General features: G+C 41.9%; 1 protein-coding gene across 1 annotated transcript in view; it reads left to right on the top strand.

Moving 5' to 3' along the window:
* The first annotated feature begins 1,639 nt into the window (after positions 1-1,639).
* The window catches only part of cadps2 (Ca++-dependent secretion activator 2), a 191,475-nt gene continuing 167,775 nt past the window's right edge, over positions 1,640-25,339 (top strand). Inside the window, exons 1-2 of the mRNA XM_086299782.1 lie at positions 1,640-2,105; positions 21,138-21,251. Of these exons, the coding sequence (XP_086155908.1) occupies positions 1,773-2,105; positions 21,138-21,251 (447 nt within the window). The 5' untranslated portion in view covers positions 1,640-1,772. The remainder of the gene's footprint in view (positions 2,106-21,137; positions 21,252-25,339) is intronic.

Genomic DNA, 25,339 nt, shown 5'->3' with positions numbered 1-25,339 from the left:
GCATGTCCAGGCCCGTCTGAAGTTTGCCAGAGAGCACATGGATGATACAGCAGAGGATTGGGAGAATGTCATGTGGTCAGATGAAACCAAAGTAGAACTTTTTGGTATAAACTCAACTCGTCATGTTTGGAGGAAGAAGAATACTGAGTTGCATCCCAAGAACACCATACCTACTGTGAAGCATGGGGGTGGAAACATCATGCTATGGGGCTGTTTTTCTGCCAAGGGGACAGGACGACTGATCCGTGTTAAGGACAGAATGAATGGGGCCATGTATCGTGAGATTTTGAGCCAAAACCTCCTTCTCATCAGTGAGAACTTTGAAGATGAAACGAGGCTGGGTCTTCCAACATGACAATGATCCAAAACACACCGCCCGGGCAACAAAGGAGTGGCTCCGTAAGAAGCATTTGAAAGTCCTAGAGTGGCCTAGCCAGTCTCCAGACCTCAACCCCATAGAAAATCTGTGGCGGGAGTTGAAAGTCCGTGTTGCTCGGTGACAGCCCCAAAACATCACTGCTCTCGAGAAGATCTGCATGGAGGAATGGGCCAAAATACCAGCTACTGTGTGTGCAAACCTGGTAAAGACCTATAGTAAACGTTTGACCTCTGTTATTGCCAACAAAGGTTATGTTACAAAGTATTGAGTTGTATTTTTGTTATTGACCAAATACTTATTTTCCACCCTGATTTACGAATAAATTCTTTACAAATCCTACCATGTGGATTCATGGATTTTTTTTTCACATTCTGTCTCTCACAGTTGAAGTGTACCTCTGGTGCAAATTACTGACCTCTGTCATCATTTTCAGTGGGGGAACTTGCATAATCGGTGGCTGACTAAATACTTTTTTGCCCCACTGTATATATGATGTGTATGTATGTGTATCTATACATGTCTTTGCTCTAAAAGATCTGAGAGTCTCATTAGCAGATACAGCCTGCCCTGTACTTTTGTTTTAGATGGCCTTTGAATTGTTAGTCCAATCCAGTTTATTGGTCAGGTGGTTATATGAGTCCGTTTTGCCAATGCCCATTCCCAGCATGTTTGTCTTTCTAAAAATCCACCACCAGTTCTTGATTTTGTGTTAACCTGGAATCGGCGCTGATACCAGTTGATGAAGTCCTTTGGTCAGTTTGAAAAAGTAAGTAAGATGAAACCACCCCTATTGCAACAATGATCATAAATTTATATCACCATGTTGACAAATGACACTCAAAACAATAATCAAAAATACACATTTCACTTTTTCAAGATAGATCAGGTCGAGAGGGAAGCAGAAGCTGCAATAAATATAACAGTTATATAGAGATATTTTAAGCAGCCTAAAAGGACTGAATTGATTATAATGTATGTACAATAACACAGAGCCATAAAGACTTGCAAACTTGCAAAACAGATCATTTCTTTATTTTACACACAGCCCCTTCTTAAATCCTGTTGACTGCAGGCTATCAGCATAAGCAAAGATATAATACATAAAAAACACAAACACTGGAAATTAGTTTTGGGCACAACACATTGTGCACGCGCCAACGCATTCTTTAAAGCTGTGAAGGAACGAAGTGCACGCGGAGACCACCTCTTAACAATGAAAACTCCGCCTACCTTTGCTTTCCGCAGTAACCTGACATTCCACTGAAGTCGTGGTTCAGAGCGCGCCACCTACGCAGACGTCAAGGCCACGTCGACTAAAACAAACAAAAAGACGCTCAAAAATTGTTTCCTGACTTTTTTCTCAGTCTGAAGCAGAATTTTGACACAGTGCACTATGTTAGATTCGTCTTCTAGCGAAGACACTGGTGGGGAGTCCGACTTAGAGCCTCAGAGGAAACCGGACGCCTCTTCCTCTGCAGAGAAACGGGAAACGGGACCCCCGGGCAGCCAGCAGCTGCGCTCCGCGACACCTGGAAGCCTCGCCGGCAAAAGTACGAAAGTGAACAGCGCTACAGATGAAGAACAGGAAAAGAGGAAACGTGAGTCCATTCAGAAGGAGGAAGAGGAGAGGAAAATAAAACTGCAGATTTATGTGTTCGTCCTCCGGTGCATAGCCTACCCGTTCAACGCCAAGCAGCCCACCGACATGTCCCGTCGGCAGCAGAAGGTGAGTTATTGCTGCACACCTGTTGAGTGTCTGCTATGCAAAAACCACTGTCTACCACTGGAAATGTGTTAACTGGAAGCAATTGGTCTTACCAGTCTAAAAAGTCAACACAAACGAGAAAACTGCATCGTTTTTGTGATCACTAGAACCAACCGGTCAATTCGGTTTATATTTAATCCGCAGTTAATCGTCAATTTTAACCAAATATACCCAGAAACGACGGGACATCCTGTGAAGGTTCGCAGAATGTTACAGGGTTTTCGTAGCAGCGTTCCCAGACCGGAGCTTGGGAAAGTTCTCTTGGCATCAGGGGAGCAAAAATGACCGTACGGAGGATGTTTTACGAACTTTTACCGGACCTCCAGTTTCACCGTTCGGGTTAACGCCGTCCTCCGTCGTGGTTCTTCTTTCCTCTCACCGCATCTGCTCTGAGCAGCGGCTTCAGGTATTGCTACGCTCGGGGAGATTAGTTGTGTTAACCGGTATTACAAGTCTAACAAGATCACGATTACACGGTCATACCCTGAAAGCATACAGTGCCACAACTTGGAATATTTCACAAGTCGTTTTCAGCAGATAATCAATTCATTTCTCATCATTTTGCGGCAGGAGTTGACGCATCTGCAGGGGAGAAGCAACCTGCTAGTCTGCAAGTCATAAACTCCACAAAAAAGAGAAAAGAGAGACACAAGAGAAAGAGTTTATGCTTAAACTTAAACTTTTTTTTTTTTTTTTTACAAAAATGTTGTTTTACGAGTTGCAGCTCATTAAAAGCTGTGGTTGCAAGAGATATTTTTTCTGTTTAGGCAGATTTATGAACCCATTCGTAATATATCTGCTTTACAGCACAGAATTTAAGGAAATCTGTTTGGTTGTCTATTTCTTTTTTGTAACATTGTTACAAATGCATATACATCTTACACTGTTGGTAAGCCTGTTTAGTTCCACTTAAATGGTCCTACATTTGTAAGGAAAATGACTTTTTGTGGATAGTGCAGCAGAGCTGAATAAGTTGCCTCCAGGAAAGATTTGCCTTCTCTGTCAATGCCAAACAGCTTATTCAGCTGTTAACTCTTGTTTGGTGTCCTTTATTGGACTGAATGATTGAAATCTGAAGAAACACCACATGATGGCAACTATGCTAATAACAAAAGACTACTAATGTGGCACTCAGATAATTGTTAATAGTTGAATGACCAATGTTGACGTCTATGATACCTGTTTAAGACTTTAATGTTGTTCAAACGAGAGCTTTACACATCTCTTGAAAATTCTCCAAAAATGTTGTTCAGAGTGATGACGATGAACTTCAGCTGTTAGTGAGGGAAGGAGTGATGAAGTTCTCCGTAAGCTCGAAGAGGCCAAGATGACACTGTTGGTATCAATATTTAACACACTTAGATATTTTTAGTATTGAATAACTATTCAACTATATCAAACTATTGTTTTGTATTTCTTTTTTTTCTTTTTTTCATTAAAAATAAATTAAAATTAGGATAAGAAATCTATTTTAGCTTCTGTGATGTTATGGGCCTCGCTCTGTTAGTGCCTTTACAACATTAGAGAATGTGGGACTTGTTGGTTGACTTATACTAGATCTCCGTGAGGGCTCTGTACACTGGTGCACACTTTCCTGCATGTTTCTCACACAGCACGCTGGTGTTCTCGGTTGGCTTTTGCTATTGGTTGCGACTGGTTTGCAAACTATGAATTGGCACACTACCACTAGGATGTACTAGTGTAACTAGGTTGATTGTACTAAGAGTATGACACATTCAAGGAGCTAGTAGCCAGCTCAAATCATTTTAGCCAAACACACAGCTCTAGATTGGATTGCAGGATGCAGGACGATTCAGCTGATTATGTGAATAGTTTCCTTCTGTTTGTCCACATCAGAATCACATGAATGTATTTGTGAAGAGCTGGAGTGCAGCCCAATGTTTTGACATTTCAGCATACACATCTGAGTATCATACATTGTCGAAAAATTCTACCACATATGTAGGAGTCGTCAGTTCATTGCACAGTAGAGCTGGGCGATAGAACGATAACGATATGTATCGCGATATAACTTTTACTCGATAGAGAAATTCAACTATCGCGATAGACCTCGCTGCTCTTGTCCTCTTTAAAAAAAGAAAAAAAGAACAGACAATCCAAATTAAGTAGCGCAGAGCCGAACCAATCACAGCCGCAGCGTCACGTCACGTGACTTGATACGTACAGCACAAGTGCCAAGCCGCACATGTGTATTTGTTTGGGAAGCAGCCAGCCACCGTACCGCCCGGGTAATGGAGGAAATGAGTGTGCTGACTAGAAAAATCAACCGAGCGTGACCGAAGAGAAAACAGATGATGGTTCCAAGGCCGGAGAGATTGTCGAACGGAAGAGCCATAGAAGTTCCGTAGGGTGAAGGTATTTCGGCTATTTCAAGTCTGACAAAAAACAGAGTAGCGTTCATTGTAAATTGTGCCGAAAGCAAGTCTGGAAATACAATAAACTGGTGCATGCGCTACGTCCACACGTACCCGGGTATTTTTGAAAACGCAGATTTTTCTATGCGTTTGCACCTTTCGTCCACACGTAAACGGCGTTTTTGGTCACTGAAAATGAAGATTTTTAAAAACTCCGTTTTTGCATTTATGTGTGGACTAGGAAAACTGAGAAAACGCAGCGTCAAAGGTGTGCACATTTTTTGACGTCACACTGTGCGCCACGTTATTGTTTCGGTGAAATGAATTTCTACAATACTGTTACTGTTAATTCTACTCTCTGCAGTGTTTAAATGCTTACATATACACACAGTTACTGTCCCTCCACACATACGACTCGGTTCTGCTTCTATGCCCCAGCTTTGTTTACTTTTTCCCACCGAGGCTTCTAGACTTCTGATTGGCCAACATTTCTGCACGGTTAGGAATCTAGCGCCACCTGCTGCTTTGGCATGTTCATAGCAGCGTTTTCCTTCATTTCTGCCTTTATGTGTGGACGGGATTATTTTTTAAAACGAAAACGGAAAATCTCCATTTTCAAAAATACCCGTGTACGTGTGGACGTAGCCTCAGTCTCTGACTGGAAGCGCTAATTCGTCATTCGGCTTTTGTCAGACTAAAGTAACTGTTAAAACTGTTTGAAAAGCTAAGCTATACAACAAGGAGAGATTGAGAATTTCCTTTTAGTTCTCAGTTTATTTGATATTGACAAAAGTTAGTCAGTTTTGTCTGTTCTTCTGTAAAACAAACTAAGATTTATTTTTAGAATTAATATTTTGTTTCTAAGTGGAATTGACAATTTAGTCTGTTTCGTTTGTTCTATTTTGAAACTTAAACGCTTTAGCGGCTGCCTTTTGTGTAGTTTGCAATATTTGCCTTTATTTATCTGAAAAAGTCTCATGTTCCTTAAGTACATCTACCCTGTTGAACTTATTATGGGAAATAAATATTTAAATAAAAACAAGCTGCTGATTATTTCACATTTTACTTGTGAGCAACGGCACATTTAAATCTTACAAATATAGTTATTTGGCTTATATCGTGATAGATATCGTTATCGACTGAAATGAAAAAAACATATCGTGATATGAAAAAATCTTATATCGCCCAGCTCTATTGCACAGACGACAAAAGCTAAGCAAATAATGTTTATTTAAACATAAGCACATTTTTCTTTTTACTGATTATTGGTTAAGGTTAGGGATAGGGTTATGGCTCATCTCACAATGTATGGATAGCCATACGTAAGTGGTTACACCTGATGTTCAGCAGCGGCTTCCTGCACCTTAATGGTGGGCATAAATACATGTTGCAGCAGTGTGAAAAGCAAACAGTGTGGAGGATCTTTCCACAGTGTTTAGACAAAGGAAGCCAACATCTGGTTCAGTAAATCAATAAATGTTCTCATGACAAACTCATCAGCACGGTGGCACGGTGGTTAGCACTGTTGCCGCACAGCAAAAAGGTCCTGAGTTCAATTCCAACATCAGGCCGGGCTCTTTCTGTGTGGAGTTTGCATGTTCTCCCCGTGTTTGCGTGGGTTCTCTCCGGGTACTCCGGCTTCCTCCCACCGTCCAAAGACATGCAGCTTGAGGGGATAGGTTAATTGGAAAATCCAAATTGCCATTAGGTGTGAATATGCGAGTGAATGTGAGCGCGAATGGTTGTCTGTCCCTGTGTGTTGGCCCTGCAACAGACTGGCGACCTGTCCAGGGTGTACCCCGCCTCTCGCCCTATGACAGCTGGGATAGGCTCCAGCGCCCCCCGCGACCCTGAAAAGGATAAGCGGAAGCGAATGGATGGATGGATGACAAACTCATTAAGTGGATCAGGCTCTTGTACCAAGAGCAGTTGTGAATCTAGTGTTTTGGGTCCTTTACAATTCACAAAGAGCCTCTCCAATCAGCATTTATTATGTTATAGATAATTTAATCATACAAGATAAGTCTAGTTAAATGACAGAACATTAATCTGGAAATGGGAGAGATTATATTTATTTACATAACAATGTCAAAGATCAAGCTGAGCGGTTGTAAAGTTGGCTTCTTTGTCGTTTCAAACAAGAATAATACTTTCTGCATCTGTGAGTCAGCTAGAGGCTACTCTGGTCCGAGTCGCATGAATTTCATCAGCGCGAGTAGTCCTACATACGTCCATGTTGTTGTCTGTTTTTATGACCTTGTGGGTTTGTCAACAAGGTCTAGTGATGGGCAAAGCAAGACTTTGTGAATCACTGAAGCATGTTTGTGCCGGAATTGTATCGAGGCTTCGAACTCATCTCCACCACGACACCTTTGGCCAATTTGGGTATCCCTACATCTTGATAATGCTATTCTGTGAAACAATGACACAGACAAGCCCAGCACAATTACAAATGAACTACTTACTATACCAGACTGTCAAAAACTGTGATCAACACGTTTTGGAGAAATCCCCACACAAAGACTGCATCCTGTGATTGTGCTGATCAGTATGCTTCAGCAAAACTCTCAAACTGTTAATATTCGTGTTGGTCACAGTAAATCAATTTATAAAGTAAAACATTCTTAGAAAAGACAGCCAAGATGTCTGTGAAGGTTCTCAGTCATCCAGGTCATCGTAGTCAAAGGAGCTTGCAAAGAAAAGCGTCTGGACTTCTTTAAGTTGCTTGAAGACGTTTCACCTCTCATCCGAGAAGCTTCTTCAGTTCTAAGGTCAAATGGTGGAGAGTCCCAGATATAAACCTAGTGGGAGTGTCCCCCCACAGAGGGACAAAAGGACCCCTGATGATCCTCTAATCGCCTGAGCCAAGGTGTGAAACTGGGCGTGGGTCCCAATCAGCCAGAGTTTCGGGTGAGCTCATTGTGAAACCTGGCCCCACCTTATCATGCGAATTCCTGAGGTCAGATGGCCCAGGATGTGAGTGGGCGTTAAGGTGTCTGGGAAGGGATCTCAAAACTGGATTATAGATGGCAGAGAGTTGGTGTCGTAAACCCCCGCCTCTGTTCAAAGATGGTCGCTCACAGTGGACATAGATGGCTTCTTTCACTCCTCTTTCAAACCATCTGTCCTCTCTGTCCAAAATGTGAACATTGGCATCCTCGAAAGAGTGTCCTTTATCCTTAAGATGCAGACGGACTGCTGAGTCTTGTCCTGTGGAGGTGGCTCTTCTGTGTTGTGCCATGCGCTTGTGAAGTGGCTGTTTGGTCTCTCCAATGTAGAGGTCTGAGCATTCCTCGCTGCACTGTACAGCATACACCACATTGTTAAGTTTGTGTTTTGGCGTTTTGTCTTTCGGGTGAACCAGTTTCTGTCTGAGCGTGTTGCTGGGTCTGAAATACACCGGGATGTCGTGCTTGGAGAAAACTCTCCTGAGTTTCTCTGATACACCGGCTACATAGGGGATGACAATGTTGTTGCGTCTGTCCTTCTTATCCTCCCTCGCTGGTGTCTGGTCTTCTTTTCTGTGCCTCTTTGCTGACTTTAAGAACGCCCATTTAGGATAGCCGCACGTTTTGAGTGCTTCCTTTACATGCGTGTGTTCCTTCTTTTTCCCTTCAGGCTTAGAGGGAACATGTTCTGCCCGGTGGTGTAGGGTCCTGATTACTCCAAGTTTGTGTTCCAGAGGGTGATGGGAGTCAAACAGGAGGTACTGGTCCGTGTGTGTGGGCTTCCGGTAAACTTTGATGTTGAGTTTGCCATTCTCTTTAGTGTGCACGGCGCAGTCCAGGAAAGGCAAACAGTCGTCCTTTGTGTCTTCCCTGGTGAACTTGATGTTTTTATCCACAGCGTTAATGTGCGCAGTGAAGGATTCCACTTCTTGTGTCTTGATTTTGACCCAGGTATCGTCCACATATCTGTACCAGTGGCTGGGTACTCTTCCTTTGAAAGAGCCAAGAGCCTTCCTTTCCACTTCCTCCATGTAAAGGTTGGCTACAATAGGTGACACGGGGGAGCCCATGGCACAGCCATGTTTTTGTCTGTAAAAGCCTTCGTTGTACTTGAAATATGTAGTGGTGAGGCAGAGGTCTAACAGTGTGCAAATCTGATCAGGTGTGAAGTTGGTCCTGTCCTCCAAGGAGCTGTCTTCTTGTAGTCGTTTTCTGACAGTCTCCACGGCCTCCGTGGTGGGTATGCAAGTGAAAAGAGAGAGACTACATCAAAGGACACCATGGTTTCATCTGGATCCAGGGTAAGTTTCTGGACCTTGTCAGTGAAGTCGGTGGAGTTCTTGATGTGGTGTGGGGTCAAATCAAATCAAATCACTTTTATTGTCACATCACATGTGCAGGCACACTGGCACAGCACATGCGAGTGAAATTCTTGTGTGCGAGCCCCACAAGCTACAGAGATGTGCAAACACAACAACACAAATGAGCAAAATACAAGAATGGCCAACCTGAAACTAATAAATATATGTACAATATATAATAGTGTATGCATTTCTGGATGTGTATACTAAATATTTTCCTGTGTGTGTGTGTGTGTGTGTGTGTGTATTAGGGCTGCCACAAACGATTATTTTGATAGTCGACTAGTCACCGATTATTTTTGCGATTAGTCGACTAATCAGATCATCATCCATTGGACGTACAGCGTACAGCTTATTGCACCAGCAGCATCTGGTCTTATATAACTATCATTAGCTTACAGCTTGAAGTGTTTGTGCTAACTAAAAATAAAGACAAGATGGTAGTTTATTAATTTTTAATGAAATTTGCAGATTGTTTCGGTGAAGTTTAATAAACTCCTTGCTTTCTAAAATATAACAGGACACCGGAGTATATTATCCAGCGTCTCAAACTTCTGATGATCAGCTGTCTGCTTGAAGTTTATTTAGCTGTGCAAAAACTATAACTTTAATCTTAGCCAAACCGATTTACTCAGGAACAAATAAAATACTAAAGAAAGCCAAACAATAACATTTTAAGTTATCTAAGTGACTTATATATCATGTTTAACCTGAGTAGCGAAAGACAGTGGTGGGTTTGAAAACGATTTGCCGGGAGTCCGGTGTTCTCACGGCTCTAGTTAGCCTTGCCCCCGCCTAGCTAACGAGCTAGTGGGTAACAGACGTCTCCGAAAACGTCGGAGAGCTTTTGAAAATATGTGGTGTCTTGATAAACTGAGCCGATATTTGAGGTTTACACAGCTACATTCTCGCCTGAAAATATGTTAAACGTTTATTTTGTGACCCAGAAAGAATAATAAGAGTAAAGTTAAAACTAACTAGCTGCCGCCATTGTTGACAACTGCGCTGGGCTGCGCTATGAATTCTGGGACACAGCTTCTTCTTCTTCGGGGTTTAACGGCAGCTGGCATCCTTGTACATGCAGTGCTGCCATCTTCTGTTTCAGTCCGTTATTACACCCTTAAATCCTACTACTCATTCCTGCGTCCTTTGTGATCTTACAAAGCTTCAAACGATGCGTCGACTATTAAATTAGTCGTCGACGATTTTAATAGTCGACATAATCGTGACTAGTCGACTAATCGTGGCAGCCCTAGTGTGTATACACATTTTTACAAATTAAATAGTAAAAAAAATAAATAAATAAAATAAAATAAAATATATAAAATATACAGAGTTGAATATGTGCAAAACAAGTGGCATTTATATACAGTGTGGAGTGCATAATGTTGAAGTTCCAGTAGTGAAGCTGAGGTGTCTATGACGTGTTCAGCAGTCTGATGGCCTGATGGAAAAAGCTGTCTCTCAGTCTGCTGGTACAGGACCGGATGCTGCAGAACCTCCTTCCTGATGGAAGCAGTCTGAACAGTTTATGGCTGGGGTGACTGGAGTCCTTGATGATCCTCCCCGCTTTCCTCAGGCAGCGCTTCCTGTAGATGTCTTGGAGGGAGGGAAGCTCACCTCCAATTATCCGTTCAGAGCACCGCACTACTCGCTGGAGAGCTTTGCAGTTGTAGGCGGTGCTGTTGCCATACCAGGTGGTGATGCATCCAGTGAGGATGCTCTCAATGGCACAGTGATAGAAGGTCCTGAGGATGCGGGGGCTCATGCCGAATCTTTTCAGTCTCCTGAGAAAGAAGAGGCGCTGCTGCGCCTTCTTCACTGTTTTGTTTGTGTGTACTGACCACGTAAGATCCTCAGCCAGATGTACACCAAGGAACCGGAAGCTGCTCACTCTCTCCACAGCAGCGCCGTTGATGGTGATGGGGGTGTGTACTTCTCTGCACCTCCGGAAGTCCACTATCAACTCCTTTGTCTTTGCGACGTTGAGGGTGAGATGGTTGTCTTGACACCAGTGGGTCAGGGCGCTGACCTCCTCCCTGTAAGCCGTCTCATCACCGTTGGTGATAAGACCCACCACTGTAGTGTCGTCCGCAAACTTCACAATGATGTTGGAGTTGTTAGTGGCTGTGCAGTCGTAGGTGTAGAGTGAGTACAGGAGAGGGCTCAGTACACACCCCTGTGGAGCACCAGTGTTCAGTGTGATGGGGGATGAGGTGATGCTGCCCAGTCTGACCACCTGGCGTCTGTCAGACAGGAAGCTAAGGATCCAGCTGCAGAGGGAGCTGCTCAGTCCTAGATCCTGCAGTTTCCTGTCCAGCTTCGAGGGAACGATGGTATTGAATGCTGAGCTGTAATCTACAAACAGCATTCTCACATACGTGTCTCTCTTCTCCAGGTGTGACAGGGCAGTGTGTAGTGTCAGGGCTATGGCATCATCAGTGGACCTGTTGTGGCGGTATGCAAACTGTAGAGGGTCCAGTGAGTCGGGTAGTGCAGAGCAGATGAAGTCCCTGACCAGCTTCTCGAAGCATTTGCTTACGATGTGGGTCAGGGCTACAGGTCGCCAGTCGTTCAATGAGGAGATGGTGGAGGATTTGGGTACAGGGACGATGGTGGCCATTTTGAAGCAGGCTGGGACTACAGACAGAGAGAGGGAAAGGTTGAAGATGTGTGTGAACACTCCAGCCAGCTGAGCCGCGCATGACTTGAGGACGCGGCCGGGAATCCCATCCGGACCAGTAGCTTTGCGCGCGTTCACCTTCCTGAAGCACTTCCGCACATCCTCCTCAGACACAGTGTGCGCACTGACGTCATCCGCGGTGCGCACACTGTCCGGTCTCATGGTGTTCGCTGCGTCGAATCTAGCGTAGAATACGTTTAGATCCTCACACAGAGAGGCCGTGGTCTGCGGTGAGAGGCCGTGGTCTGCGGGGTGTTCCCCACGAGAGGCGCAAGGATGGTAGCAAGGTGTTTAGCAATGTTGTAAGTGGCTGAGTTTATGCTACTGACTATGGGTCTGAGTGGGACAGCTTCCTTGTGGATCTTAGGAAGTCCATAGATGCAGGGCATGGCATCCCCTGGATAAAGGCGGTGATATGTAAGGCGGTCAATAATTTTGTCCCTTTCAAAGTCTTGAAGGCAAGCTATAACTTTCTTTTTGTAACTGCTTGTGGGGTCTCGCTTTAGGGCTTCGTAGGTATTGTTGTCACTGAGGAGAGTAGTGATCTTTGTATGGTAATCTGTAGTGTTTAGGACCACGGTGCATCTTCCCTTATCAGCTGGTAAAACAGTGATGTTGTGGTCTTTGCTCAGGGAAGCGACGGCCTTCTTTTCCTGTATTGTGAGGTTGGATGGAGGGACTTTGGCACTGGAGAGCGTGGCTGAGACTTTCATCCTGATTTGCTCTGCTTCTGTCTGTGATAATTTATTAATCCGTATGGCAGATTCTGTGGCTGTGATGAGGTCCACTATGGGCAACTGTTGTGGAGAAATGGCAAAATTGAGTCCTTTGGCTAATACTCTCTTTTCAGGTTCAGTGAGAATCCTGTCTGAAAAGTTGTTAACCCATTTCTCCTGACTGGCATCAGGTGTGTTTTCTTCTCTGGGTTGTGTAGGTTCAGAATGAAGAGTGTGTGTTTTTGAAAGCAAGGTGTGAAATGTCCTGCGTTGTCTTTCTTTTCCTTTAGAGTGTTGGACCCGCTGAGCCTTGTCCACAAACTTGTAAACCTCTTCTAAGATTGGAGAGGGTAGAAGGGTTTCCAGTTCCTGCAGAGTCTGGCTGATCTTGATCTGGAGGGCATCTATGGTGAAATGGACCTGTCTTATCCTTTCACTTAAAAAGTGATTTTGTGCTCTCTGTAGAATCAAGTCTGCTCTGTATCCCCTGACCGTGGATCCAAGGCGCAGGCTCTTAGGAACAACTCTGCTTTGTCTACATCTTAGGTTGAAACGGAGATGGTTCCTATAATCCGCTAGTTTCCTTGATTCCCTTTCATACTCCCGCACCAGTTGAAGGGTGTTCCTCCCAAAATGTACGGCAATATGTCTGTGAAGGTTCTCAGTCATCCAGGTCATCGTAGTCAAAGGAGCTTGCAAAGAAAAGCGTCTGGACTTCTTTAAGTTGCTTGAAGACGTTTCACTCAGGCGATTAGAGGATCATCAGGGGGTCCTTTTGTCCCTCTGTGGGGGGATACTCCCACTAGGTTTATATCTGGGACTCTCCACCATTTGACCTTAGAACTGAAGAAGCTTCTCGGATGAGAGGTGAAACGTCTTCAAGCAACTTAAAGAAGTCCAGACGCTTTTCTTTGCAAGCTCCTTTGACAAAAGACAGCCAAGTTTACTGTAATAACCACACAGGTTTCCAGCTGTTTTTGGTTGACTATTAAGTTTTTCGGGGTGTATGTCAACAGGCTTGTTCTATAAACTGTCAAGCAAAGCTAGAAGCTAGCATAGCATTAGCTTTTGTTTTGAATTATTAAAAGAATATATATTTAAATAAAATGCTATGTGCTTTCCTTTTTTGTAAGTTAACACGTGTTATGTTTTTTGACCAATCCTCATCCTCTGCTGAGCAACTTCTAACCATGCGAGCCTCCTGTTGTTTTTGAGATATTCACAACGGAAGCGTCAGCAAGAATAAAAAGGAAAACAAAAAATTCATCTGTCATGAAAATTGTTAAGAAATACATCATCTGTAATTAATGGATGTGTTTTTCTAGCTTTTCTTTTTACAGTATGAATATATTCTTTATGGTGTGTGTGAGTAACGCAGTGTATGACGTCACTTGACGGAGCAAATAACATTTTCTGTTGAAAGTAGAAAAATACTAGAAAACTAAGTCAGAACTGAAAATTTATCCGTGTTTTATTTCCTCGATGAAAGCAGAGGTGGTGTTTATTGAGATAATTTCATGATTTTAGAGCGCAGTGTGCCACTCTCTCTCTGCTGATACACAACAAATCCAGCATGTCCAAATTAACACTGTCGGATTTGATTTCAACACTATTAAAGTGTCTATATGGGTCCACACCAGAGAGTGTTAATTTAACTCTTTTTAGAGAGTTGGTACGTTAACTCTGATTTAGTGTTAAACACCAAATCTGTCTGGAGTTGATAATTTAACACTTGGTGTTAAGAGTTTATATATTAACTCTCAAAGAGTATTTTAGTTTAACTACGTAAGAGTTATCTTCTAATTCATTCTAAAAAGCGGGAATTTTACTGTTCTGAATTTCTAGAAATTTCTTTTGGAAATAAACATTTACTAAAAAGATGCAATGGTTTTTGAAAAACATTTATTCTGAACTGTGCACCACAATTTGAAAACATTTTCTAAAAGATGTAACAGTATACATGTTCTCACTTTCATTAGAATTTTGTTTATCAAAAGGTCTGACATGGTAAATGCAAATAACAGCATTCTCATCACATATTTCTTCAATACAATATGCATGTCCTTCATTCATCCCTTTGTGGAACTTCAACGCACTTCTGCTCTCCCCCATATTCCATCTTCACAAGCATATCCTGTGCGGAGATCGAATAAAAATTAGTTGACACTAATTAATGGCACAAATAATCCAGTAAACAATTGCAGCACAGTAAAAAAAAAAAAAAAAAAAAGGAATCCTCTTTGAGCCATTACTTATGTAAAGTATTTTCCCAAAAGACAAGGACACAGGCAACAGGTAATACTGAACTAAATGTAAAACCTCAACCTTTTTCATTTTTACCTAAACCGTGTGCACAAAACTCTGGAGGGATCTAAATGCTAACGTAGAATCCAGTCAGGACGTCTGCTACTGCTGTTTGCTCGTTTTTTTCATGGGCGATCGTTTTCAGGCTTCAAGTAGCACCATTATACCAACATTTCACATTCTAGACATTGTTTTAGGTGTATTTGACCAAAAGTTTGACTGAAAATTCACATGCAAGCTTTTTTTCAAGGCTGTGGTATTTGCCCGCAAACAATACCTTTCAGCTAGCTAAAACAGAATATTATGCTATCAGCGAGCAACATGGCTAATGCCTTTCACACAGCTTTGTCTCAACTCCAAAGAGCCACAGAAGTAAAAGCTCATAATAATAATTGAAACAATCTTTGAAAAAATGACTTACCAAGCATGGCAAACAACTCAAATATGTAGAGCAAAATGTTCTGAAACGGCTTCACTTCAGCTTCGATTGGAGCCTATGGTGCTGGGGGCGGAGTCTGTGAATTTACTCTGTTGGTGTCATAGCCCCTGTAGGAGTTCAGAGTTAAGAGGTCAAGAGTTAATGTTTCCATTGTAACACCTCCAGATTTGACAGAGAAACACTCATTTTTAACACTCGATTTTAACTACTATCATTTTACTATCAAAATTAACTCTACTTTTGCAAGAAGACTAACACCAAAACATTTAACACTTTTGAATTTGCTGTGTAGGAGTGAATGGAGTTCACCCAACAGTCTCTGTCTCTCGCTTTCTCTCATCTATATGCCAGTAATTAAAATAAGATATTTATGTTATTTATATATCTATATAGTGTTTATTTTACTACATTTTGGATTCCATTGTTTAGGTTCTTGGATAGTCTATATTAGTTTCACACAATCCACAGCAAAAATAACAATGATGGAGAGTGTATTATATCGGAGCAGTTGCATCATAAGCGTTAATTTAGTAATTACAAGACAAAATGTGAATCCTGGTCATTTCTTTTATACATCAAAGACGTAGAACAGAAATGACTACTTTACTGTCAGGTTAGTACGGCTTGCTAGGTCTAACATGAAAACTGTTATCAAAAAGTTGAGTATCAAGCTCATAGGCAGATGGAAAGAGACAGAGCTGGTTCTTTGAAGAAACTCTTACAGAACTGTCAGCAAAATTGCTAATATGATGAAAGTCATTTTTCAGGCTCAGAATGGACGTTTTGTAGACAGATAAAATGATCTGTCTTTTTATAGTGCACAGTGAGCCTGTGTCTTCTTATTTGTCAAAAATATAGTTTTTCTGTTATTTTTAATAATTTGTTAAACAAAAATGTTTCAATAATTATTATTAATGTATTTTTGGGAGTTGGCCAACTTCCTTTTAGCCTAAATCTTTAAGTTATTTTAGCTGGGTGTAGTTCTTTCACTCAGTCAAGTGTTTTCCTCACATAAACTTTACATTTTAACAATTTCATCTGAGACAACAACATTCACTCTGTTTATGACTGAAAATCTCCTTGTCCTTATTTTGAATGTTGCGTTGCCATTAGCGAGCTCGACATGGCCTTTCCCTCTTGTGTTTTTTCTTTTGGCAGGCTGACAAAGTTTTGTTGTTCACGTCCTTTTCCTCTCCAGAAACACGTGTTTCATTGTCAAACTCTAACGTCTCCATCATACACTGCAGCAGGTGACTGTAGACCTTGTTCTTATCTGGTGATCTGCTGTGAGCTGGAGAACCTGTAGCAAATGGAGAAGAATGGAACAGAAACTAAGCCAAATTCATTGGAATGGCCTGTATTTATATAGCGCTTTACTAGTCCCTAAGGACCCCAAAGCGCTTTACATATCCAGTCATCCACCCATTCACACACTGGTGATGGTAAGCTACATTGTAGCCACAGCCACCCTGGGGCGCACTGACAGAGGCGACTATGAAGGACTATGGTTTCCAGCTCCAGCCAAACGTGATAGTTAGAGAATTGTTTTTGACAAACATTGCAGTCACAACCAAGGAGTAGTCTGTCAGAATTTCTCCTTCAGCCACTCAGTGACTCCTTCAGGTCCTGTTTCAATAAACTCTGTTTGCTGTAGGCATGTGACGTCAGCCTCTTTATTGTAGTTAATCAATTTACAGCACACTCTTACATGCCTCATTTGATGTTATTGATTTATAGCTGACAGAGGGAGCAGTTTTGTTGTTGTTGTTTTTAAATAATACAAGTTAGAAAAAGTAGAATAACAAATTATTGTAGGGAGAGAAGTGGACATGAGCATCACCATGAAAATCGAAAATAAAATAAAAATTAAGCTATTTCATATCTCTGTTTTCTCAGCTTCACTGAACTTGACTCCATTTTAACTATCTAGTTTGTGTATTATTATACCCCTCATAATACAAGGAGTTACTGATCATACATTATTACCGGCTGAATTAATTTTACAGTTTTAATGTTTAGGCTGTGATAGCTCCTGCCACAATCTAGATTTAGTAAGCATTTAGATTGTGTTAACCACTGCACTATGAAGCCACTCCTGTCTTACGCGACAAGGATAGCTTTCCGACAGGTTGATTAAAAGTCATCAGATGTGTTTGATTGCATTTAGTTGAATAAGTGACTCAGTCATAAAAGGTTGATGGGGTAGTGTTGTCAGCTGTGTGTGCAGGTGGCATGAAGAGCTAAGTTTGTGAATGTGACAACTTGAGAATGAGGCAACATAAGAGCTTCATATTGATACCATAGGTGCATATACCAAGAATATACCGAGTTTGAATCTGTCACCTTGACCTCAAGGTCAGAGGTCAAGGAAGTAGGACTTTGAAACTGATGTGATAGGTGTGTCTACTGGGAGGCTGAGGGGTAGCACTGGTGGCTGCCAGTGTTTTTACTTCTGCATTCATCCTGATGTTTTTTCCAAAACTGAAGAAATGTCAGTGTGTTTCTTGCAACCATAAATACCAAGACATAACAAAAGTACCACCTTGTCTCACAGATGAGATGGAGCCTTCTTGTGCAGTAATTTTGCTCTTCAAAGTCTTTCCAACATTTAGCCAATAAGCTATTTTGGTTTCACCAGTTATTGGTTCACCAGTGGTTTATTTTTAATTTATTTGGCACTTAACAGCGTACACTATATTACTCTACTTGTGCCAGGTGACCAGATCTTTAGGGTGGACCAATTTTTGCGCAGTGTGTTTTAGGTTTGAAAGCCACAGAGACGAGGTACTTACAGAAATGTATCTCAGCTGTTCTGATACTGCTGGGATCACTAAAGGTTGTCACTTATGCAGCAGCTATCCTTATCTCTCTCTGGAGCATTCTTTAGGTGGCTTCCCAGCTTTCACAAATGTCCAACTGGGATAACCACATTTACTCAGGGCACTTCATGATATGATGTTCAATAGGACTGTTTATAAGGTTGGGGGAACCTGCAGTCAGCTGAGACTGAAGAAGTCCCTTAGATGAGTGATGAAATGTTTCTCCCACAGAAAATGTGATGTCCAGATGAACAGAATCTACTTCTTGGGAAGTAAATAAGTAGTAAACCTTAACATTAGCTGTTCAACTATGAACAATTACCCAATAGCCACATTAGCCATCTGTCGCCATTACCGTGGGAACTAGCAGGCTGCAGTTAGATAACAGATGGATAATTGTTGCTGGTTTAATGGGTCACGCATGGAGTATTGGGCTACGGGAGAGTGTATTATGTACATATGGGGAACCTGACAGATTGCTGGTTGTACAGAGCAACAGAGGAACCACAGTTGAACAGAGCAGAGACTCAAGAGTGTGGAAAACGAATCAGAGCAAAGAGTGAAATCTGGAGGACTTCAGACCTGAAAAGCAGAATTGAAGAGCTGTTGACTGAGGTTTGGTGACAAGGTGACAGATGTGGACAAACTGATAAACTTTACCTTTTTTACTTTTGCAATAGTTTATTAAAACGTGTTTATGTTATTATAGCCAGCTGTAGAGGTCAGTGTTAAAATATCTCTATCTCTTAAAGGTGCAACGTGTGGTGACTAATACCACACTTTCACCAAAGTTCATTTTCAACCTTTCCTTTTCTTTATTAGGAAACAGCACTTCTGCAAAAGGCTTCTACCAGGAATTTTTCTTATTCTTGTGATACTAAAAATGGATACAACATAAAAAGCAAGTACACAAAAAGGTAATTGACTAAGATTAGTTTAAAAAAAAAAAAGCAGAAGAAAGAATGAGGGCATTTTTCTTTATCTCAGTTCTTCTAGCCCTTTACTCCTCTTTTGAAAGAGGGAAAGGAAATGCATGAATTAACTTTTAAAACACACACGTGCACACACAACAAGAACTATTTACATCCAAGCTGAGGGAGTGCCATCAAGGAAGGTCCTGTGTTGTGTATAAACAGTTTAATTACCAGATATATTTTATTATCATAATTGTCATTGTAATGAGACACTCACAAACAAAATCGTGGTTTAGCAACTCAGTAACGCAGCCTGCTTATGGGAAAGTAGCAGGAATCTAATTTTTTTGCAATAGTAATCCCTGACTTTACTGGTTGCTTGAAAAAAATAATCTGATTACAGTAACACGTTACTGCCCATCTCTGGTCATGACCAACTCCATTTGCTGAGTGCTTTAATGAGGGTTTAACGGGAGTTGTTGGACTGTTTGAGTTTTCTTTGATATTATCAAGAATTGTTATTAGTGGGCCAAGCTTTTTGTTTAGACAGTACACTACAGATTGTTGGTGTCTGTGGATGAAACAATCGTACCTCTACATGGTTTTGAGGTGTTTGGAGTGGCATTCAAATCCATTTTGTGGTGAGTGAAGTAAACTGTGCAAAATGGGCATTCTGACAGTTGTCAGCTTTTGGTCAGCTATAGTCTTGTTGAATTACTGATAGCTCGGTTATTCTCTCAGTGACTGGATCTGCCATGACGAGTCTCCCCCCGTCTTGCATTACACAGAAAATAATTCCTCACATTCTTATTGGAGACCAACGTAACAGTATCCAGAATAAGTATCAGATATATTGATTTATGTTTTTATGGTTTGAACATTAAGATTCCTCATCAACCCAGAGCCATCCGACTATTTTATCTGGTTCTCTACCAGAGGTCTGGGAACTTATGGGTCCTACACAGTATCTTTGCTGTTCCTAGGACTGTGCTCTTCTGGATAGAGATCTCAGATGTTGTTCCTGGGACCTGCTGTAGCCACTTGCCCAGTTTGGAGGTCACTGCCTGCCCCGAGTACCCCCATTCTCCACAGGAACCACTGTTACCTTCACCCTCCGCATCTTCTCTAGTTCCTCTCTCAGCCCTTGGGGCTTATTAAGCTTCTAATCCTTCCTGATGTTGCAATCACTTAGTCATAGTCATAGATGTAGCTATACTATCTTCCTCCACCACTACTATGTCAGTTTGGTTAGCCATCACCAGCTTGTCCATCTGTATCTGGAAATCTCACAGGATCTTAGCTTGGTCATTATCAGCCACCCTAGAGGACATATCCCATTTTGACCTTGGGAGTTCCAGGCCATACTTGGAACAGATGATCCTGTATACTGTGCCAGTATCTTGGTCATGGCATTCCATGTAAGCCCTGCCTGCTAGCATCTTGCACTTTGCTGTTATGTCCCAGATTATTTCAGTGGCATCTCTGCACAACCTGCACTAGGGCCTTGCCTGGTGTGGTAGAATCTAGTCTCTATCTATTGATCTTGTGCTTAGATCTTGTTCCGATGTTGCCATGATTAGTGCCTCTGTGCTGTCTTTCAGTCTAGCTTTGTCCAGCCGTTGGTAGGATTTCTCAGTATCACTTGTTCTGTTTGGCGGTTGTATATGCTGTAAAGCAGCCTGTCCTTCCATAATGGCTCCTCTTTATGCTCCTCTTCTTTCTTGGGTTTCTGCTGCCTGAGCTATTCTCTAAGCACATGATCAGTTGTGGCCATCTTGCTGATGTTGGAACACTGAGAAACGAGTTATTTTACCGTTAGTTTACATATTTGATGTCAAAGAATCCATAGGTCCCACATACTTTTCATGTAACCCCTTCTGCAGGGATTACTCGTGTAGCATTCCAGTAGCTCCCTATTCTCATTCCTTTTCCACTTATGCCTTCTTGTTCCAGTAGCCCACTTCTCATCAGTGTGTCCTGGTTCCTCAATACTTGACACAGACCTTGTTAATCCAAGCAACGTCCAAGCAATTAAAATCTTTCTTTTTTACCAGAGGTTTATTATAAATCACTGTTCTTTATATTTTTGTATTCAACGTGCCCTTGCAAATGAGATGCCACATTCTCTGTTTGCGTTTGCTTGATGTGTTATAGTCAACACGTGTTGCATGTATGTAGCTTAACGGTCACCACAACTTTTATTCGTGGTGGAATTATGTTTGAATTGCCACAAAAAACAGAATGAAGAATTTGAAAACCTCCCACAAAGCGGGTTTTTGCTAGCACTTTAACAGTGACTTTAAGCTTATATTTGTTTTGTTTTTCATTCATACCGCCACCACCTCATATTAAACTCTCACTTCATAATAATTATGCCCTTCTCTACCACCACTCTGTATCATTTCTCTCTGTTCTTCATTGTTGTCTTTCTTAGGTCAATAAGCAGCAGCTACAGGCAGTAAAGGAGCGTTTTCTTGCTTTCCTCAATGGAGAAACTCAAATTGTGGCTGATGAAGCTTTCTGCAATGCCGTGAGAAGCTACTATGAGGTAAAGTGATTGAGTGAGTTTTGTAAAACATTTTTCACAGAAACAAATGTGATTTTAGCTTTACAATTCTATGGCAGGACAGGGACTCTCTTCAGGCATTGCCTTAATTCCTGTTATGTTGTTTCTGACCCACAAACCGTCTGACAGAAAGGTGGAACCAACCTGACGATATACTCTTATAGTTACTTGACTGTGTCCTTCTTATTTGTTTTCAACAGAGGTGGTGAATTTACCCAGTTTGTCAATATTAATGCTGACATGAAACAACTAGAACTATCTTTATTCTTTGTAAAGCTGACTGAGGCTAGTATGAAACAAAAGATAACTTTTCATGCTTATAAACTGCCTTGAATGCTGTAGCAACATATATAAGTATAAGTAAATCCTATTTTTCATTTCTACTGAGTTATTGTTATTGATGATGCACTACTTAATTTGAAATGTGAATCTTTAGTGGCAACAGCTTTCTTGCTGGGAGCTTCTACTGTTTCAAGCTGACAGGCCTATTGTCTCATTTATTAAGATTTTCTTATTAAGTTTATTAAGTTTATTTATTAAGTTTCCTTCAAAATGCTGTCAGAGTAAAACTGAAAGAAATCAACAAACATATCCTGCTCAGACACTCATTTACATACAGTGGGGCAAAAAAATATTTAGTCAGCCACCGATTGTGCAAGTTCCCCCACTTAAAATGATGACAGAGGTCAGTAATTTGCACCAGAGGTACACTTCAACTGTGAGAGACAGAATGTGGAAAAAAAATCCATGAATCCACATGGTAGGATTTGTAAAGAATTTATTCGTAAATCAGGGTGGAAAATAAGTATTTGGTCAATAACAAAAATATTCAATTCAATTCAATTTTATTTATATAGCGCCAAATCACAACATAAGTCGCCTCAAGGCGCATCATAGATACAGAGAAAAAAAACCCAACAATCATATGACCCCCTAAGAGCAAGCACTTTGGGAACAGTGGGAAGGAAAAACTCCCTTTTAACAGGAAGAAACCTCCGGCAGAACCAGGCTCAGGGAGGGGCGGCCATCTGCTGCGACCGGTTGGGGTGAGAGAAGGAAGACAGGATAAAATGATATAATAATAATATATTATTATTATTAATAATAATATAATAAAAATACAACTCAATGCTTTGTAACATAACCTTTGTTGGCAATAACAGAGGTCAAACGTTTACTATAGGTCTTTACCAGGTTTGTACACACAGTAGCTGGTATTTTGGCCCATTCCTCCATGCAGATCTTCTCGAGAGCAGTGATGTTTTGGGGCTGTCGCCGAGCAACACGGACTTTCAACTCCCGCCACAGATCTTCTATGGGGTTGAGGTCTGGAGATTGGCTAGGCCACTCCAGGACTTTCAAATGCTTCTTACGGAGCCACTCCTTTGTTGCCCGGGCGGTGTGTTTTGGATCATTGTCATGTTGGAAGACCCAGCCTCGTTTCATCTTCAAAGTTCTCACTGATGGAAGGAGGTTTTGGCTCAAAATCTCACGATACATGGCCCCATTCATTCTGTCCTTAACACGGATCAGTCGTCCTGTCCCCTTGGCAGAAAAACAGCCCCATAGCATGATGTTTCCACCCCCATGCTTCACAGTAGGTATGGTGTTCTTGGGATGCAACTCAGTATTCTTCTTCCTCCAAACACGACGAGTTGAGTTTATACCAAAAAGTTCTACTTTGGTTTCATCTGACCACATGACTGTGGCGTGAATAAGGCACGGCGGGACCACGGAGCAACGTTCAGAGCCAACTTTATTTAATTCACGTCACACCACACACACACCAACCCCTGAGTCCCCGTGTTATAACACGGCGGGCGTGATTGCGGATGCCGTGCAGGTGCGTCCGCACGGCACCGCAGACCACGCCCCACCACAATGACATTCTCCCAATCCTCTGCTGTATCATCCATGTGCTCTCTGGCAAACTTCAGACGGGCTTGGACATGCACTGGCTTCAGCAGCGGAACACGTCTGGCACTGCGGGATTTGATTCCCTGCCGTTGTAGTGTGTTACTGATGGTGACCTTTGTTACTTTGGTCCCAGCTCTCTGCAGGTCATTCACCAGGTCCCCCCGTGTGGTTCTGGGATCTTTGCTCACCGTTCTCATGATCATTTTGACCCCACGGGATGAGATCTTGCGTGGAGCCCCAGATCGAGGGAGATTATCAGTGGTCTTGTATGTCTTCCATTTTCTGATGATTGCTCCCACAGTTGATTTTTTCACACCAAGCTGCTTGCCTATTGTAGATTCACTCTTCCCAGTCTGGTGCAGGTCTACAATACTTTTCCTGGTGTCCTTCGAAAGCTCTTTGGTCTTGGCCATGGCGGAGTTTGGAGTCTGACTGTTTGAGGCTGTGGACAGGTGTCTTTTATACAGATGATGAGTTCAAACAGGTGCCATTCATACAGGTAACGAGTGGGGGACAGAAAAGCTTCTTACAGAAGACGTTACAGGTCTGTGAGAGCCAGAGATTTTCCTTGTTTGAGGTGACCAAATACTTATTTTCCACCCTAATTTACGAATAAATTCTTTACAAATCCTACCATGTGGATTCATGGATTTTTTTTTTTTCACATTCTGTCTCTCACAGTTGAAGTGTACCTCTGGTGCAAATTACTGACCTCTGTCATCATTTTAAGTGGGGGAACTTGCACAGTCGGTGGCTGATGTTATGGTTCAAAAATATTGGAGATGGACACCAGAGGAAAAACCCACAATAACAACACTGGTCCGGTCGGGTTGAGTCAAACGATGATTTAATGATCACACACGTGGGAGATGGACACTGTATGCAGACAGTCTCAGATCTCATCTCAAAAAACACATCTCCATAGTTTTATGAAATCAGGGTATTAGAACGCCCCCTCATGCGTAGTGACAGGTGTAATACAATCAATGTTGACAATTTTATTTAACACAAAGAATAACATTGTCTCCTTCCCGAGGGCAGACGCTAACTGCCCCCCTTCTCCTGGAACCATCTGTACCCTGCTAAGACACAACATGGCAACTACAAGGACTCTTTCATTTATTAAGACCATCAGTGTGTATTGCTCTAAATCAAGTATATAATATTAAATGAATATTGCTGGATCAGCTACTTCTACTTAAAACATATTAAAACATGACTAAGCACAAAATCACCAAGAATGACATCTTATAAGTGCTGTGTAAGCGCGTGCGGCCTTCCAAGCTCAAAGCCTTTGCCCTCCATAGATCAGCCAGACTCGCACTGGCTGTAGCTTTTAACCTTTAATTACCTTGAGCACAACTCTAGAATGAGCAACAAACTGCAATGTGTATGGAATGATCATGGTTACATCTGCAATGGAAAATCATGTTATTATTCTGGTACCTGTAAGAAAAGATCAAACTAAAGTTATCACCATCACTGTAATGCAAAGAATAATGTAAGATCAAAAACTTCAATTTATGCTTAATGCAAAGCTGGTTATATACTTCTAATGAACTAATAATGGCATATTAAAATATTAAATGATAATGAGAAAAACATCCCCTCCTTATTCTACAATTCCCTCTGTTGACCTCTGGAGAATCCAGAGGTCACAAACAGTTGTGTCCCTCCTTGGCCTACACATTCAGTTCCACATGCATCATTGGCATCATGGACATTGGAGTAATGACTCCAGGGTCCACTGCCCTCACAGACATACTTTTGAACATTCTTCTGGCACAAGGGATGAGACAACAACAAATAACCATAATACCCACCACAACAGACAAAGAAAACATGACCGAAGCGATGACCCCCTTCCACCGTCCGAACACTGAGGTCAGCCAGCCTTCTAACGGATTACCAACACCGGAGTGATCATGCATAGTTTCAGAAAGGCTCTTTAGGCCCTCCAGAGCCTTGGTTACCGACCCATCTGGAGCAGTATTGTTTGGAATAAAGGTGCAACACTGGTCGGCAAACATAGCACACACGCCCCCCTTTTCCGCTAACAACATGTCAAGGGCCATTCTATTCTGCACTCCCATTAACGAGGTCGGACCCACCTGCTCCGCTAGCCCCTCCAATCCGTCTCTGGTCAGGTTAGA

This window comes from Aulonocara sp. 'chitande type north' Nkhata Bay, linkage group LG7, assembly GCF_057382095.1.
Source record: "Aulonocara sp. 'chitande type north' Nkhata Bay isolate Kocher_YH1m ecotype deep benthic linkage group LG7, A_spYH_male_GT1.1, whole genome shotgun sequence".
Taxonomy (NCBI): domain Eukaryota; kingdom Metazoa; phylum Chordata; class Actinopteri; order Cichliformes; family Cichlidae; genus Aulonocara; species Aulonocara sp. 'chitande type north' Nkhata Bay.
The sequence above is the reverse complement of the archived record's forward strand: the minus strand, read 5'-3'. Positions and strand labels throughout refer to the sequence as shown.